The sequence below is a fragment of the Camelus bactrianus genome, chromosome 26 (genome assembly GCF_048773025.1).
Source record: "Camelus bactrianus isolate YW-2024 breed Bactrian camel chromosome 26, ASM4877302v1, whole genome shotgun sequence".
NCBI lineage: Eukaryota > Metazoa > Chordata > Mammalia > Artiodactyla > Camelidae > Camelus > Camelus bactrianus.
The window spans coordinates 22,815,930-22,833,505 of record NC_133564.1 but is presented as its reverse complement, the minus strand read 5'-3'; the positions used below and the strand labels follow the sequence as shown (position 1 = coordinate 22,833,505).

The window sequence follows — 17,576 nt, the reverse complement described above, 5'->3', positions numbered from 1 at the left end:
TTTTAAAGGCTTATTTTGGCATCTAAATTATTTTATATACGTATCCATGGAAAAGCTGTTGACAGTAGTCTGTTTTACACAGTCGGCAAGTGGTAAGAAGTTTTGGTGAGATAACAGCAGAATAAATACCCAGAACATATTGATCTAAAGATAATGAAATATGGAAGTGAAGGTAACTTTTGTAAAGTGAGTGGACACTGTCACTAGGATACCAGGAAACTGTTATTCTCTGCTGGGGTCCAGCTGACATTTTTGGTTGTGCGAGCATGTTAAGGAAGCCCTATGGATGTGACTTCATTAAATACTCAATAAACAATATTTTTTCCCATTCCCTTTCCCTCTTCTCTCCTATAAAAAACATGTAAGTGCTCTCTGAAGGCTTTTCTTTTTGTTTCTGTGTGTACCTTCATGCCATGCTGGGTTCTGTCTTGGTGACTTAATACAGGCAGACTTCAGTTTACTGTGCTTCACTTTACAGTGCCTCCCAGATACTGTACTGCAGTTTCTTACAAATTGAAGATCTGTGGTGACCCTGCATCATGCAAGTCTATTGGCACAGTTTTTCCAACAGCCTTTGCTCACTTCATGTCTCTGTATCATATTCTGTTAACTCTCCCAGGATTTCAAAGCCTCCACCAGCAAAAACATTAAGACTTGCTGAATGTTTTAGATGATATAGTATAGTGTAAACACAACTTTTAAATGCACTGGGAAACCAAAAAATTGGTGCGACTCGCTTCATTGCGATGTTCTGGAATAGAACCCGTGATATTTCTGAGGTGTGCCTGTATAAAGTTATTTCTATTCTCTGTTAAAAGACAAAGTAACAGATAATTTTCCACTTTCTATTAAGGATGGCATGTAACACAGGTTTTTCTCTTATAGGCTGTGGGACTGGAAAGTATCTAAAAGTGAACAGCCAGGTGCATACCCTGGGCTGTGACTACTGTGGGCCACTGGTAGAGATTGCCCGGAGTAGAGGATGTGAAGTCATGGTATGTGACAACCTTAATCTCCCCTTTAGGGATCGGGGCTTCGATGCCGTCATCTCCATAGGAGGTAAGGCAGCCCGGTCACACAGTGAGAATAATGTTTCTTGGTTGAGGCCGCTTTCACGACTTAACATCTATTCTTTGCAGAAAGATCTAGGTGATTCATTTTATCTAGTTTTTAAAAAATATTTCAGTTATTATTTAACTGAATTATTTGACTAATTTCAAACATACTTAGGGTGGTACCCATGATTGTTTGAACTAGTTCAACCCTCAAACTGTTTTTTTTTTTTTGATGACTCATTCTAACTTCTTTTACTGATGAGCAAGAAAATATTAAGAGGAACTGTACTCACTGAAAACAGTACTTTATTCTACTGAAATGAAGCAATGTAAAGTAGATCTTTAGAAGGCATTACCTTTTTTAGGCCACCAGCGTGCCCTCTCTTAGCAGAATGTTGTGGGACTAATGCACTGAATACCACCAGCAAGGATGTGTCACCAATCTGCCACTTACTGTACGAAGGTCACTGGGGAAGACAGCCTCACAGGGTCCCAGACTGCAGTGTTTGTACAGGACCACTGTGCTCTCTTGCTGCCAGAGACTGTTCAGAAATCTAGGGAATATGTTCCTCATATTCTTCCAACAAGTGTGCCCATCAAATACACATGCCAAGAGTCAAAAGAAACAGTAAAAATCTGTGCATGAAACATACACAGATAAGGCTCATTTTACTCAGTACATGTATTTCTGAAACCTAGTATGTTTATGTTGGGGGAACTTGCTACGTAAGGGAATCTTATGGCAAATTCTTTCCCAAAGCAAAAAAATCTTTTGCAAAGGAAATTATTTCCTCCAACACACTTTTAAAAAATTACTGTATTTGAATACAATATCAAAGCAAGGTGAACCTATATGAAACTGACTGCTAGATAAAAATACTGAATAAGACTGTTTGCTCTCTAGTGAAACAGATGAGAAACTGATGTATTCAGCATTAAATGTGGACTGTATCTGCATAGTGAGGGGCTGCAGGTCTGGATGCCATAACCTTAGAACTGGTTAGGACTGGCAGGAGATGGTTGCCTTGGAAACCTGCTCTACGACAGCCCTACTTCTTTGCATTTGAAACTGTTATGTCCGTTTTAGTCGTAAGCATTAAGAGGAGAGATTCTTGTTGAACCAAACAACACTAGACAGTGCTCTGAACCTTTAATAGGAAGAAAGTCTTTGGATTGGTCACGACACCCAAAGAACGAGAAATCGGAGGGAGGTCAGAGAAGTGTATTTTTTGCTCTCTTCTGTTTATATCAGTTGTGGGATCTACACTACTACCTACAAACTGCTATGCTGTTGAAACACTGTTGAGGGCATGGGAGGACCCAACCAACTTTCCTACTTTCGGGAAATGCTCCACATGTACATGGTGAAGTCTTTTTTTTCTTTAGTTCAAGTCTCATATCTGCAGAGGAAATGGAGCACACCTGGTCGCCATCTTCCAATTAAAACTGCTTCCTTGGGTGGAAACCCAGCATGTGTTTTTATGAACTGTAACTATCAGTAATGTGGGGTGCTGACTGTCCAGTTAGATTTACATTTAGGACTATGTTATGAGGAATTTCTCCTAAGCCCATCTATGTTTACTTCTCTATTTACAATCTGTGTTGGCATTTCTTGCTTATCTCAACATGAAGAAATATATTTTTAAATATATAAACACATATTTTTCCATGTCTCTTAATAATAACATGAGAGGGTAAGCCTCCTACCTAATTATATATTCCTTATGTTTTACCCTCAGATTACAAAAAGAAACACTTTCTACTTACTTTTGGGATAGTATGACAAAGATTTTCTAAAAATTTGGCAATATACTGAAATAGTGTCAATCAACTATTCATGACAGTGGTTGTCAACTTCAGGTTATGTTGCCCCTCCCCCCAGGGGACATTTGTCAACGTTTGGAGACAGTTTTGGTTGTCACAGCTGGGAGTGTGTATGTGCTACTGTCTAGCTGGTGCCTGCTACCTATGATAAAGAATTCTCCAGCCCAAAATGCCAACAGTGCTGAGGTTGAAAAACTGTTTTCTGCTAAACCCATGGATTCTGAATGCTACAGTTAGATGAAAAAAACACACAAAAACTTAAATAGCAATACATAATAAAATATCAAGATATAACAGGACTTTAAAGATGATCTTGTGTAACTTTTCATTTGATTCTGGAATCCAGTCATTGAATTCCACCCACCCATTTGTTCAATTCAACAACCTCTCCTACAGGACACGTATATTGAGACTACTTTTGTCTTTATATTGTGATTATGATTTTTAAACAAAAGGGGATTTTATCCTTTAAAAATTCAGCATTGTTTCCTGACATTGAATTTTTATAAAAATATCTTTAGGTCCCATTTTGGGTTACATTCACAACGTTTATTATCAGGACATTATACATGCGTGTGCATGTATAATACACTTTATATGTAATGAAAACTTCATTTGTATCCTTTTTCTTTTTAAAAAACATTTGACTTAAAGATGTCTCAGTATTATAGGTTAAATATAAATATAAAACATAGTATAAAAGATTCAGATATTTCCTGAATGGAATTATACTATTAAAATGGATGATCACATAACAAATGTTTAAGAAATGAAAAAATACAGACATTCTTCCTTGAAAACAAAATTTCTTTTGAAGCCCAGAATCCTGAAATGTCAAAGACTTATGAAGATGCTGAAATGAGATTATTATATTAAAATAATGGGTTTTTTTCCTTTAATGGCCAAAAAAAAAAAGAATACAGTCAATTCTTATTATTCACAGTAGTTATGATCTGTAACATCCCTGTGAACACCGAGTTAACAAATATTAATCCATTGCTCCCAGGAGAAATACAGGATTAGGTTCCTGTGAGTCTCTGGTCATATTTTTTGGTCAACTAATCAATATATAAACTTGTTTTATGTGTGTTTCTGTTTAAAGACAACTTATTTAATGTTGAACTCATGCCAGCAGCATCGTTAACACCTGACCTAATGCACGGATTTTCTAGATAAGCCACATCACAGCCTTATACTTAAGAACCCTAGACAGCACTTCAACCGTATACTCAAAGGCCATTTTAAACACCGAAATCACCAACAAAAAGCACAAAAATGCAAAACACGCAGCACGAAACAGATCATAGACTGAAGAGGCCACCAGATGACAGTACCGGAGCTGAAACAAGATGGTGGAGGCCTCCTTGTTCTTTCTACCCCAGCCGGGAACGGGTGCCTCGGGAGGCTCAACTTTCTGGCTGCTTGTTCACGTCAACGATCAACCACGAAAACACCGAGAGTACTGAGTTCTGAAGTTACAAATAAATTTTAGCGAGGAGGTATATTTGCAAATACAAAATCCACAGATGACAACGGTCAACTGTAGTTAGAAAATACATCCTTTGAGGCTCCACAGTGAATTAGGTGTAAGTTATGGGAGATACTAACAGCCCAGAGCAGTCACAGATGTGACACTTAGTACTGTCCCAAGTCTTACTCATCCTGACTTCTCTGCCCCCTTGTAGCTCACTGACCAACACACTACTTCTGAAAGTGTAAGCTTCCAAACTGACCACTGCAAAGGGCCCCTTCTCTGGGGAAGGGGGTTGGGGGAACAGTCTGACACCTAGTGAAGTGATTGGTCAAAGACCAGGAGGCTAGTCACCGGTAGATCAAAGACAAAATCCACTGATGTCCTGTTCTTCAAACACAGTCTAACCTCGTACCTGCAGCTTCTGACCCTGCTGCACCGTAGAGCAAGAGAAACCCGGGTCTGTGCCTGCTGATAGGACCCAAACCCAGACTGGGAACAGCACGAAGTGTGCCTCTGGTATACTGTTTCTTTGACAGCTTTCGGCTTTCTCTATGTCATCATCTCATGTTAGACATTTACTCTGTCTCTGTGCCAGGTAAACTGAAGAGACTCATTTGCCTAAAACCACTACTAACCAAACGCTGGATTGCAGTGAGGGTTACAGGAGCCGTTCCACCCTCTGTTCCCCCACTACTCACAGCCAAGTGGTAGTGTCCAGACTTTCTGCAGGACTAGCACCTTCTACATATGGTTTGATAAAAATATGCCAAATAACACACCTAAGACTAGATCCAGGCCATCCCACTCGACTCACTTTAACTTTGCAAAGATTGGAAGTAAGATGATGACCTATAAATTGCTTTTACTTAAATATATGCAACAATTTTATATTATATTAGAATTAATAAAAATTATAAGCAGTCATTCGAGCTGGAGCTTGGCTGGCTTATCTTTGCATTACCTAAACAGAAAAACTATCTTTAACATTTTTCCCTACTTCCATTTGCTTCATTAACTTTATAAAGCCTGATTAGTGGTGTTGATCTTTTGGGGCTTTAGAAGTGCAAATCATTCATTAAAGCATTGAACTATTTCATAGAATTCTACTAGGGAACATTTACCTAACTTAGGGCTCTCTTTCAAGTGTTATTAATTCACACTGGTCATTTGTCTGGTTAACAAAATTCATAAAATCTTAGACCTGGAAGACCTTACAGCTTATTTATTCCAGGTGTCTTATTACAGACGAAGAAACTCAAAATCCACAGAAGTTAAATAATTGCCCCAGATTTGTTGTCTAAATAAGTACAGGCAGACCTCACTTTATTGCCCTTTGCAGATACTGCATTTTCTGCAAACGGAAGGTTTACGGCAACCTTGCATAGAGCAAGTCTATCTGAGCCATTTGCCAACAGCACTTGCTCACCTCATGTCTCTGTGTCACATTCTGGTTAATTCTTGCAATATTTTAAACTTTTTAATTATCATTATATCTGTTGTGGTGATCTTTGTTATTACTATTGTAAAAAGATTAGGACTTGCTGAAGGCTTAAATGATGGTTAGCATTTTTTAGCAATAAAGTTATCTTAATTAAGGCATGTACATTTTTTTAGACATAATGCTATTATGCACTTAATAGACCACAGAAATAGTATAAACATATGCACTAGGAAACCGAAGAATCCATGTGACTCACTTTGTCGAGATACTTGCTATACTGCGGTGGTCTAGAACGGAACCCACAGTGTCTCCGAGGTCTGCCTGTATAGGAGCTGAAGCTAAAAATTATGTTTCTCTTAAAACCAGGCCTATTTTCACTATCTGCCTGCCTTGCAGGAAATAAGGAGGTTTTACTACATGTCAGAATTGCATCATTGTTCCATGGAACATACTAGTCTGTAAATGTGTAGGTTTACGTGTGTGCATACACAGTGAGGTCTAGTTTCTTCTTTTCCAGTCATACATCATTTTTCTACAAAAGAAAGAAGAATCAGAGCAATCAAAGAAATGGCCAGGGTCTTAGTTCCCGGAGGCCAGCTGATGATTTATGTTTGGGCCATGGAACAAAAGAACCGGCACTTTGAAAAACAAGATGTGCTTGTTCCCTGGGACAGAGCCTTGTGCTCCCAGCTCCTCTCCGAACCCAGCCAGCCCGGGAGAAAGCAGCTGTGTGGGCCCCCGGAGAGGAGCCCTCCCGCCCACCCTCCCTGCTCTATGGGTCGCTGTTCTATGTGTTTAAAGGGGCCCTGGGACTCAAAGCGGTCCCACAGCGTGGACTGCGAGCCCGTTCTGGCCGGCACCTGTTGTGCTAGTATTTCTAAGGCAGGCGAGGAAGAAAATGGGTTCTGTAACACTTGGGGAAAATCTTTCCGCTCCTGGTTTTCCTCTAGATCTTTGGATGAATCAACTCTGAGGAAGCAAATTGAAAGTGTGAGATCATTGAAAAACACAGAAGGGTGGGCCGGTAACACGATCTCCACCCAGCCTTCCGGCCACTCCAGCTTAGACTTGGATCATCCGGAGCCATTTTCAACAGGAGAGCAACATTTAGATGAGGAAGTGTTTGTGGGCACTGCTCAAAAACGTCTGGAGTGGCTGAGAGCACCAGCCCCAAGGAAGCATCTGAACGGAGACCACAGAGGAGGTGGGAAGTTTCCGGACAGCGCCAGCACTGATGAGAACAGTGTGGATGCAGATGACTTAGAAGAAGGTAACCCTTTCGCTAGTAAACTATGGAGGAGGATTTCTGCAGTCAGTGCCACAGATTCCCACCCAGGTGACGATGCAGTTTCTGGCAAAGACCAAGGGCCCCGTGGTTTGGATGCCAAAGCCTTTATGCGCTATTACCATGTGTTTCGAGAAGGCGAGCTCTGCGGCCTGCTGGAGGAGAGTGTGTCAGAGCTCAACGTTCTGAGCTCCGGGAACGATCACGGCAACTGGTGTGTCATCGCAGAGAAAAAAGCAAAGTGGTGATTGAGCCGGGTCACTTCAGACAGCTCCTCCAAAAGATGAACCATGTTCTCGCTGGGTCTGTGATACGGTTACCTGAGTTGGCATCCAGTTTCATTATTTTTTTAATCTGTTTATATTTTGGTCTGTAGAGACTATGATGTTACCGTCTTGTTAGTCTTTAGGGAAGCACAGAGCTTGGCATCTAAAGCATTTGACAAAGGATATTTGTGGTTAAATGTTGATATCGGAGAACACGGTGTGAATTACTGTAGGAATGCATGTATACTGTTTTTCAGTATTATACAGTGATTTCAAAAGATTCTGCTTTTAAGGACACCTTTTAAAAAACATCATTTTTATACAGTAAGGGGGTGACTCCTGCTTCTCTGGTTATTAGATCTGTGTGCAAGATAACAGGTAAATGTGTACCACTGTACAGATGTAAACTGAACCATGTGATAAATTATTTCACTGTCAAGGCCTCGCTTCTACTTAAAGTCCTCAGAAAGGTGAGAGACGGTGGAGAGAGACAAGAAGTGTTATGAGAACTTTTCTAAATGATAAGCAAACTTGCTTCAAGATAAGTACATAACAATGTTACGGATATGGCTCAGGGTTTGAAACGCACTGTCAGCACATAGACAGTGGAGTATGTCGCTACCAGAAGTTACTGCAAGTTACCCAGGTGGCGTTTTCCCAACCTTATTAGAAGCAGGAATGTCCAGTTATGACAAGACCAAGACTGACTAATGAGTTTTCATCTGGAAGGATGCTTTTCCTATGAACTGAAGGGATATTTAGGACATGAGGTTCTGGCTGAAGCACTGTTTTATTTTGGCTCTCAAAACAAATGGACTGGTAAGGTGCAAGACACTTGGCCTGGGTGGAGGATCAGTTGTTGGAGTTTAAAAAATAGTATCTGGGCATTGATCTTTTTGAAAGTGACTGCATTTTAATAGTTACGTTAGGGATTTAGGCAGAATCAAGTCCTATTAATTAAAGGTTCAATTTCTGCCACTTTACCGACCAAAATATAGATTGGCGTTGTCTGGTCACCATATCTGTTTATGTTTCATCGTGGGTCTGTTTAAATCCATGTCAGGGACCTTGAGACACAGACATAATTAGAAGAAGCAGAAACAAGATGACCCAGGAACACAGTTTCAGACAGAATCAACATTTGACAAAAGCCTTTTTACGGTATGGACCACCGTAATCCTGGAGGAAACCCAATTCTTGTTTTGTTTTCCACTAAAATTACTAAAATAGCAAAAGATTTCATTTGTGTGGGCTCCTTTTTCCTTCCAGTTAATTACGCTCTAAAATAATGATGCTACTTTCACAGACACTTAAAGAATTATTTTTAATGTGTATCTGAAAAGTAATGATGTTTATTACTCTCTTGGCTTCAAAGTAAGATTGCATCATCCCCTTTTTGGTTGATGATGATGTATGGTGGGAATGAAATATATGTTTTGTATTGTTCTGCACACAGTTTTCATTAATGAAAACAAAGTGACATAAAAGTGGAATATAAATTAAAATTTAATGTCTCCAATTTCCTAAATGAGAGCATTAAACCATGAATATAAGTGGGTTTTTGGTGGAAAGAAAAGATTCTCAGAGTTAGAGATGTTCTTACAAATAAGGCTTGATGACCTTTTTATGATTTGTGGGTTTTTCCTCCCCTTGAAGCCTGCTGTCACAAGTATCTTTAATCCCAGTCTTGCTGCTAGAAATCTGTTTGAAGTCATCTCTCTCTGGTGGGAGTCTACCACTTACTCGAAACTCATTTTATGAGACTGCACCAGAAAAGCTTTGAGCAAACCTTTGTGAGTAACCTCCTACACATATGCGCGCACATGCACGCACACACACACACACACACACACACACACACACACACACCCCACTTTGTATAAAATGACTCTCAAGAATGGTTCTTGAGAGAGGAATGTTTTCACACAATTTTGACAGAGCTGAAAATAAAAAAACAGTAATAATAGCAATCTTTCACTCTTCATCTGCCAAGCACAAGAATTCCATTCATCCAGACATTATTTTGTATGCAAATATTTGGCTTTGTGGTTGATAATCTCTCTTCAGTATATTCAGGTGAAAAACACTGTTAACTCGAACTTTTGCCTTTGGAGATATACACCCATATGTATGTGTGTGTATATAGATCACATATACATGATATATATATACATATATGTGTATATATATGTCATTCAAGAGCCAAATAACATAAATATCTTGATCATTTAAAACTCTTGCTCATCTTAGGACTGTCCTCAAAAGGAAATACAAATCATAAGTGAGTTTAAGCGTACACAGATTATTTGTGTGTTCAGTCTGCCTTAATTAGTTTGATGATAGATTTCACTGACCTATCTAAAGTAGGCAATTTGAAAATGTCGATCTATTATTAATACTGGATCAAAGAGTGTCTTTTCGGATCCTTCTCCTTTACTTGCCAGCATCACAGCGGAGTCCCACTATCTGAAGTGGAGGGGAGCGTGTGGCGGTATTATTAGAAGGTCCTTAAAAAACCCTTGCTGTCTTATTAAAGCCTCATTGGCCTACTTGAGGAATTTCATATAAACAGTCAAATGATTTGGGGAAAAGGGCATTAACGTGGACAAAGGATGCAATCAAAATAACATTAGAGTGAGAACCAGGCAAATGGCCTATTTAAGTTAATTTTTAAATTGTCACTAAGGTGATGAAATGACTCGATCATGTCCCAGGACCTAAAATCATCTAACACATGTCTTGGGCTATCAATTTGGTTTGATCCTCCTTTCTCACATCCCTACACAGGATCATGTGTGATTCCTGTTTCTTGTTTGCCTTTCTGTGTCCTTCCAAATTCGAGATGTCAAGACTTCCTCTGGGTTTTCACTGACCATCAACTGAACAGGCAAAAGCTGGCAGTAATCCAGAGAGAAAATAACCCAAATATAAATCAGCTAAGAATAGTAATGTACTTGTATATTAATGGTCACAAAAAGAATAAGCACTGATGGATTTTTTAAAGTAAAAATAAATGGGTTTGGAGGAGGACAGAGGGTCTAACGCACTAGTTGTTGATCTTAGTGGGGGACAGTGCTCCTTAAAAATGAGCAGTGAGCACTTAGTCTGGGAGGGAGAGGGAGAGGGGGGTGTAACCACTGGCTGGCAGCTGCAGTCTAGAAAGGACAAGTTAGAGCAAGCCTGAGCATTTATATCCTATTGTGTAGGAAATCTGAAATAACCCTAATGAGAGAAGCTACGTTTTCTTACTATAACACACAGTGTTCTATCTGTAGTCCTCCCCATGGCGGAGTATACTTATTGTTCCCATTTTGCAGATGAGGAAAACTGAAGCAGAGAGCAATCAATTAAATTGCCCAATGTCACATACACAGTAAGAATCACACATTTCGTAAGGGTAGGGCTGAGATTCAAACCCAGACAGTCTGACCCCCATCCTGTGCTCTGACCCAGACAACCACTCATGGTGCTGGCAGATTACAAGAGCCTTTCACGGCAGGTGTGACTATCCCCTTTACAAATAAACTTTAGTAAGATTAAGCAAAGATTTCACAGTTAGACAATAACTGGACAGGAATCCCTAACATATTTCCCCCATCTTTTATATTTTTTCATTTGTTAAGTCCATTTCCATTTGATTTTAATTTTAGAAAAAATAGCCACAAAATACTCCATGATCACTTTTCTCCAACTCATATATCCTCTAAAAGTTGTATTACTATTTTCCCATTTTGAAGGTAGGAAAATAGAGGCCTATTCAGATATTTCATTCCTTTGGTTTGTTTACTGAACCCTGCTATGTGCCAGAAACACAGGCTGTAAGGCATGAGTGTCAGGTGTGTTAAGTATATGCACAATATTAGAATTAACTGAGCTGAAAGTGCCAAACTGGCAGTTTTCATATTCTTTATGCACTGACCACCGCATTATATTGTTTAGTTTGAAAAAAGTAATTTACAAAAACCCCTCGCAGAGAACCACAATGCATATTAGCATAGTTGAGGCTTCCCCTAAAGTAAACTGTAATTTGATTTCACTGAGCTTGCCCTCGACATATTAACATTCTCTAGCACAAGCATTCTGTGGAACACATTTCAGCAAACAATGCATCTGAGAGAATAAAATGCAGAGTCCTTAGGACGGCATGCATCCCTCCCTTCAGAAATTCTCTCAAGTATTTTTCAGCCTCATCCCTTGCAACTGTTCTGCAATTTGCTGTTTTAAACAACACTTTCATTAGGAATTACATAATTACAAGTAATGATCACATCCCTTGGATGTAAACTTAAGATTTCAATATCAACTGTAATCCTTTTCTAAAGAAAAATGCATGAAAATAGGCTTCATTTTGTCAATTCAAAGTGCACATGAGATAAGTGTTATCACACACCCATCCAAAAGATGGAAAGACCATGGGGGTGGAAAGAAATTACAGAAATGAAACGTCAGCAGACCTCCAGTCAAAATGCTCAACTCCTCTCATCCCAATCTTGACTCAAAATTATGATTAGTGGTTTGATATTACAGACTCCATATTTGCAACCTCAGTCATCTACAAAACTGGAGTGGGAATATTACAGAAAGACTCTCATCAACCAAGGATTGGAGTTATAACGCAAATAGAAAGCATCTGACATGGCGTGGGGAATGCAAACATGGAAACCTGAGAGAGCTAATCAAACAGAAAATACCAACTGTGAATTGTCCTATTTTTTATTCATAACATGCGCCCCGCAGGATGTGATGCCCCGGCAGGAATGTGAGTCATTTCAGTTATAACCCACATCCTGTCCCCCTCCAGATGCAGGTATTTCCCAATGGACTATGCACTTGTCATCACTCTGTCTGGGTGGGAAGAGAGCTGTAATATAATCTGTATGACCAATCGGATGGAACACTGCGGAGAGCTGACTGTGAAACTGGATCTCTGGCCTGGCAAATCAATATATGTTTTGTCTCTTCTTCAACCAGGGCTGGGGGAAGAAAAATTTATCCCAACCCAATTAATTATTAATTAGTTCACATGTAACAATATATTATCTCCACCTGGAACAGATTTATTTTTCTCTAGGTATTACCTCTGTATAGAAAAGACAGAGGGTCACTGTGGTTCACCTGTAGCCAGTGTAACTGAATGCTGAATTACATGAAAAATTTACATTTTTATTTATGCTCACCCAGCAGGGAATCTGGCTGAATGACAGGCATTTCTCTAATGAGCTAATCATACCACTTCCATTAGATTTTCTATTAACATATGTAGAGGGACACCATGAGTAAAGGTTTGCCTTTCTACTCTTATTTAATTACAAAGAACCCTAGCAATACTTAAGGCTCACTAATGTGGGCCCAGTGGGATTTCTGAGATGCTCTGAATATGTGTGTAAAAGCTGTCCCATTTTCCATAGGTGTTCTCTTAAATATATATTATGTAAATATGTATATATATTCCTAAACGTCTAAGTGTTTGCCGTCACTAGTGACTTTCTTATGCACTTGTGAAAACATTAAATTAGCAATTACAGTGGAAATGTATTTCATTGAATAGATTCTTTTGTTTCGGGGCAATCTGAAGAGAACTGTCATATGTTATTGTGCCTCCTCGGGTGTGTATTTGTATCAAAAGTGCAAAAATCCTCTTCTTCTCCAATACACAGTTACTTTAGCTTTTCTCAGAAGAAGCTAGAAATAGTTTTAAAAGCACAAGTTGATGTAAAATATCTTGACTGTTGTACTTACTTGTAGATATTTTATTTGCATTAACCAATAAAGTTTAGGATCTTTTTGTAATAAGTATTATTAAAAAAAGTATTAAAAATACACATATTAAAAATTTGTATGTGTATGAATTGTATAAGATAGTTTAAGTCATGTTTAAGTGTATTTTTTTTAATGTTGCTAGACGAACACAATCCTGACTTTCATCTCCATTCTGGGTGTGACAGGACAGGAATTACCCCCTTTCCTTTCAGAGAGCCACCTCCCCTGAGACTCAGGAAAACCGGGCAAATTCGTATTTGGGGTCTGTTATCTTTGTCTAAAGGAAACCAAACTAACCATTTAATAACAGAGTTGTCTTTAATGGGTTAATAAAGGGATATTATTAAGTAGAACAAAAGATGTATTTTAAGATGAAAAAACTGTTAATACTGTTAATAGTGTAATGACTATCTGAAGGCGGGTGTGTGTGAAAATACAGTGCTAATATTGAAAGAGCATCATTCTCTATGTCCTTGGAACACAAGCACTCTTGTTCTCCTTCCTGACCTGCTCCATCTGCACGGTGCCCGCCCACTGTCAGGGCTGGGGACGGGGCAGCGGGGGGTGTGAAGTAAGAGGGACGGAGCCCGGCCCTGCTGTGGCTCCCGCACACGCTCAGCGGGACCGCGTCCCAGCAGCGGATGGTGCTCTGGCACGTGCAGCCCTGACTGCCTCCCACCCCAACCCTCCCCTGCGACGGACGCAGCCTGAGCTATGGCACATCCCTGAGCATCGGTGCGCTGACGAAAACTGATGATGTGGGTTTGGTCCTTGGAGTTCACTAATCAACAGGTAAAATGAAAACCACCAGTGACCACTTATCTAACCGTTAGAGTTAGGTCGGCCCACCCTAACCCAGACCAGATGCTAAGTCACATTCCTTCTCTATGTTCCCAGAGCCGTGTAGCCTTCCTTTTGAAATTCGTCACACACACTTATTTCCTTAGCACATCTTTTCTCTACCAGAGTACAGGCATCACGAGGGCAGGAACCCCGTCCACCCCTTTCACCCGAACCTGACAATGCCTGGCGGAGCGCTGGCCCCATCAGGGGTGCCCAGGATGGGACAGTCATTCATTGTTGCAGGGCTCGGGGCACGAGGGGTGCTCAGAGGAAGTTACAGAGAACCAGGCAGCCCTGGGGGGAGAAGAGGGTTATCATAAACAAGGTGACACAAGGCTGGACCTTAGAGGGTGGCATGCTGACCGGTGAGGAGGGCAGGGAATTTGGACAATGGCGAAGAGAAAGAAAAGCTCAGAGTAAACTGACGGCAATGACAGTAACAGTGATGGTGCCATTTATCATGTGGCCACTTTGTGCTGAGAACGTTCATGTTTCCAGTTTCATTAACTGTCACACTGACCTGAGGGGCAGGTGTGACTGAGCCCCATTTGTAGATGTGGGAACCGAGGCCCAGGAGGTCAGGCTGCCTGCCACAGTCATGTGCCACAGAGCAGGGGTCCTCAGCTTTGCACGTGGATGTGTCTGTACAACCCCCTGGTTCTACCTGCTCCATGGGGAGGTGGCTTTTGCCAGAGGGAGAAAAAGGCAGAGAAAACAGCAGAAGCAGGCTGCAGTTTTGATTCTCATGGCCTTGAATGCCACGCTAGAAGTTGAGACTTCAACCTCTACTGCTAGACAGCCTTGGACAACTTCTGGGCAGATGCTTTGGAAGATTACTCTGGAGCAGAGGGGTCGAAGGTGTGGTGGGGAGGAGACTGAGGTTTGGAGGAGTCATGGTGAAGAGGTGGGACAGCAGGTTTGGAAATGAAAACAAGACACGTGCAGAGCTAAGACAGAATAAGCCAGAATCTGACTGGAGAGCCAGGGAGAAGAAAAGGAGGAAACGGCTCCCACATTCCCACCTGGCTGCCTGGGAGGCTGTGAACAGAGAGCCCAGCAGAGGGGCTGTGATGGAGAGGACTGCGCGGTCAGGGTGGAACTAGGTCGCCCTCTTCTGGAGAATAAAAGCCTCTGTCAGCTGTGGCGACAGCACTCTCCCAGCACCGTCTAAAGGTCTTTCCAGAACCAACTGACGCTGTTGACAGTGACTTTCAAACACCTGGTAACGAACAAGTTAGTAAGTAGGTAGCAATTCAGACAAATCTGTGCAGAGACAAGAGGCTGTCAGAGCAAGCTGCTATTCCTTGGTTTCCTCAAGTCCAAAACAGAGCATCATAGTAGCTTCTCTGGTGACTTTTTATGGGGATTCAAATGATATATGTGAGGTAAGCAGCAATTATTAATCAACTGATAAAAGGTAGCTATTGTAAAGGTTACTTATGATTTCATGATATTGTATGCTAACTATTTGAACTGATAGATGTCTTTCAGTTTTTGGAAAGAAATTTAAAAGTTTCTTTATAAAGCTCTCCCATTTAATGTCTTACATAAGCATATTTCAGAAAACTAACACAAAGGGGAAAAAATCATCCATTACCCTGCAACTCTAACACAATCTCATCACCATCTTTTCTTCCAGCTTCCTTTTCTAGGCACTTTTCCCATAATTGAGGTCAAGAGTGTACATAAAAGTTTGCTTTTTGTTTCTTTCAGTTTATGTCTTAATACAGGAACTTCATCTAGAGTCTGACACAGAAGCTGTTCCAACTATGTCACACTCAGGGCTGTGGGCTGAGGGCAGGAAGGGGAGGGGAGAGCTGGGGAAGGAGGGAAGTGTCAGGGGTCAGTGAGTGCTCCAGAAGGCTGTGTCAGGATCAGCTGACATTCCAAGAAGCAGAGGGTATCAAAGGCCAATGAGGGGAAACAGCAGGAAGTGCCGAGAGATTCCGCACGTTATGGTCTAAGGGTGAAAGGTGCTTAACCAATCTTTGGTCCAATTTCTCTTCTATAAATCACAGATGTTACATGCACCTACTTTTATAGGGTTGCTGGTGGGGGAGGGAGGGTAGTCAAATTAATATATGTAAAGCGCCCAGCACATAGGGAAGATGTGATTACTAAAGTGGTAAGATTCCATGAGTCAGGATCTAGGATTTCCCAGAAAATGTTTGGCAGACTAGGAATTCTTAATAGACTTCTGAAGAATACAGTTTACACCCTAAAATAAACTAACTCGTGACTAATTTCTATGATATAGGACAGTCCGTCTGGGCATCAGGTCAGTGTGGAGCTGATTATTAATTGAAACCGTTGGTAAAATAAAAAACCCCAATGCCAACAGGACCCAGGTGGGTCACCTAAAGGCAAGATGCTGGGAGGACCAGGAAACCTGGATGGTGCAACCCCACCTCCAGGGCGCAGCAGATCCTGGGCTCGTGGTTGCGCTGTGGGAGTGCAGACCAGGTTGCCAGGTGACAGCCAGAGGACATTTTCATCCCTCATCAGCATTACTGTGCCCTCCTACATGAGCAAGCTGAGGCCATGAGGACAGTTTTGGAAATGTACACACACAGACCAACAGGGGCCAGGTTCCCAGCATAGGAGGGAGAGTTCCACTTCCTGTCTTATCCTCAACTATTGAGGGTTATTTAATTTATAAATGAAATAGAAGTACACATTGACATACAAAACGTCTCAAGCCGTCCTACACTAGAGCCCAGAAACCCACTTAAAGTTATTCAGCCCAGTTGTCCCCATACTATTTGACCTGGAAGCTTTGCCTTCCATGTTAAATGTATTAACACCACCCCACAGAGCACACTTTGGGAAAGGTTGCTCAGCTGTCAAAAGGAAGATCCAAGCAAACCAACCAACAAAAACAAAGGGGATGCCGTTATGGTGCCACGCCTAGGGCAGCCCAGAGCTGTTCCTGCAATGGTGCTGACAGGCCACCTGCCATTCCCGCGTCAGCAGCTGGGACACCACGGTTACTCTTGAACATCTGTCTCTACCTCTCCTCCCTGCTCAGCACACGGGGAAGAGGTCTGGGCACCACGTTAAGCACTTAAAAGTGTGAGTGCCCCTCTGAATCCCTGGAAACACTGGGTTTTGGGGTTTTGTTTTTTACTGTTTTTCTAACAACTGCCTGGCGACAGCAGCTTTATGAGTACATGAAAGATAAATATATCCTCTGATGTTGCTTAAATATACTTGGTATTGTTGGAACCCGGCAAATGGTGCTATCATGAATTATAATGACAATAGCATATTTCTCACTTTATCTTCTTTACCAGTTTGTGAACAAGGACGGCAAGATGTGGCAGTCTTAGACTAGATTTCTTGTCTGTAAAGTGGGCCTAATAATATTTATCTTTCAGAGTTTTGTCAGTGAGAACTTTTTAAAGATGAAATAAAAAGGCAAACGTGTGTAAAGTTCCTAAAACAACACTGGAGATGGAGCAGTACCCAATCAATGACAGCTATTGGTATTCTTTCTACACCTCCTGTTAACATTAAACTCTCAGATGATGGAAAAAATCATGGATCCGAAGTAGGTACAATCACTAGAGTAAATCACAGACTTGCAGTGTCTGTGGTTGATTGAAATTTTTTAAAAGGTTGGAAGGAT

General features: G+C 41.0%; 1 protein-coding gene and 1 long non-coding RNA gene across 12 annotated transcripts in view; one reads left to right on the top strand and one right to left on the bottom strand.

The window, feature by feature from the left end:
- Positions 1-13,182, top strand: part of TRMT9B (tRNA methyltransferase 9B (putative)) — a 50,875-nt gene extending 37,693 nt beyond the window's left edge. For 8 of the 10 annotated variants that reach the window (XM_074353580.1, XM_074353581.1, XM_074353579.1 and 5 more), the window contains 2 exons: positions 886-1,059; positions 6,312-13,182. In XM_074353580.1, the coding sequence (XP_074209681.1) occupies positions 886-1,059; positions 6,312-7,327 (1,190 nt within the window). In that variant the 3' untranslated portion in view covers positions 7,328-13,182. Of the gene's footprint in view, positions 1-861; positions 1,060-6,311 lie in introns of those variants that run through there. The other 2 variants (XM_010953239.3, XM_045515438.2) reach the window with 2 other exon arrangements.
- The window catches only part of LOC123616382 (uncharacterized), a 166,446-nt gene that overhangs the window by 137,041 nt on the left and 11,829 nt on the right, over positions 1-17,576 (bottom strand). The gene's annotated exons all lie outside the window — the stretch shown is intronic.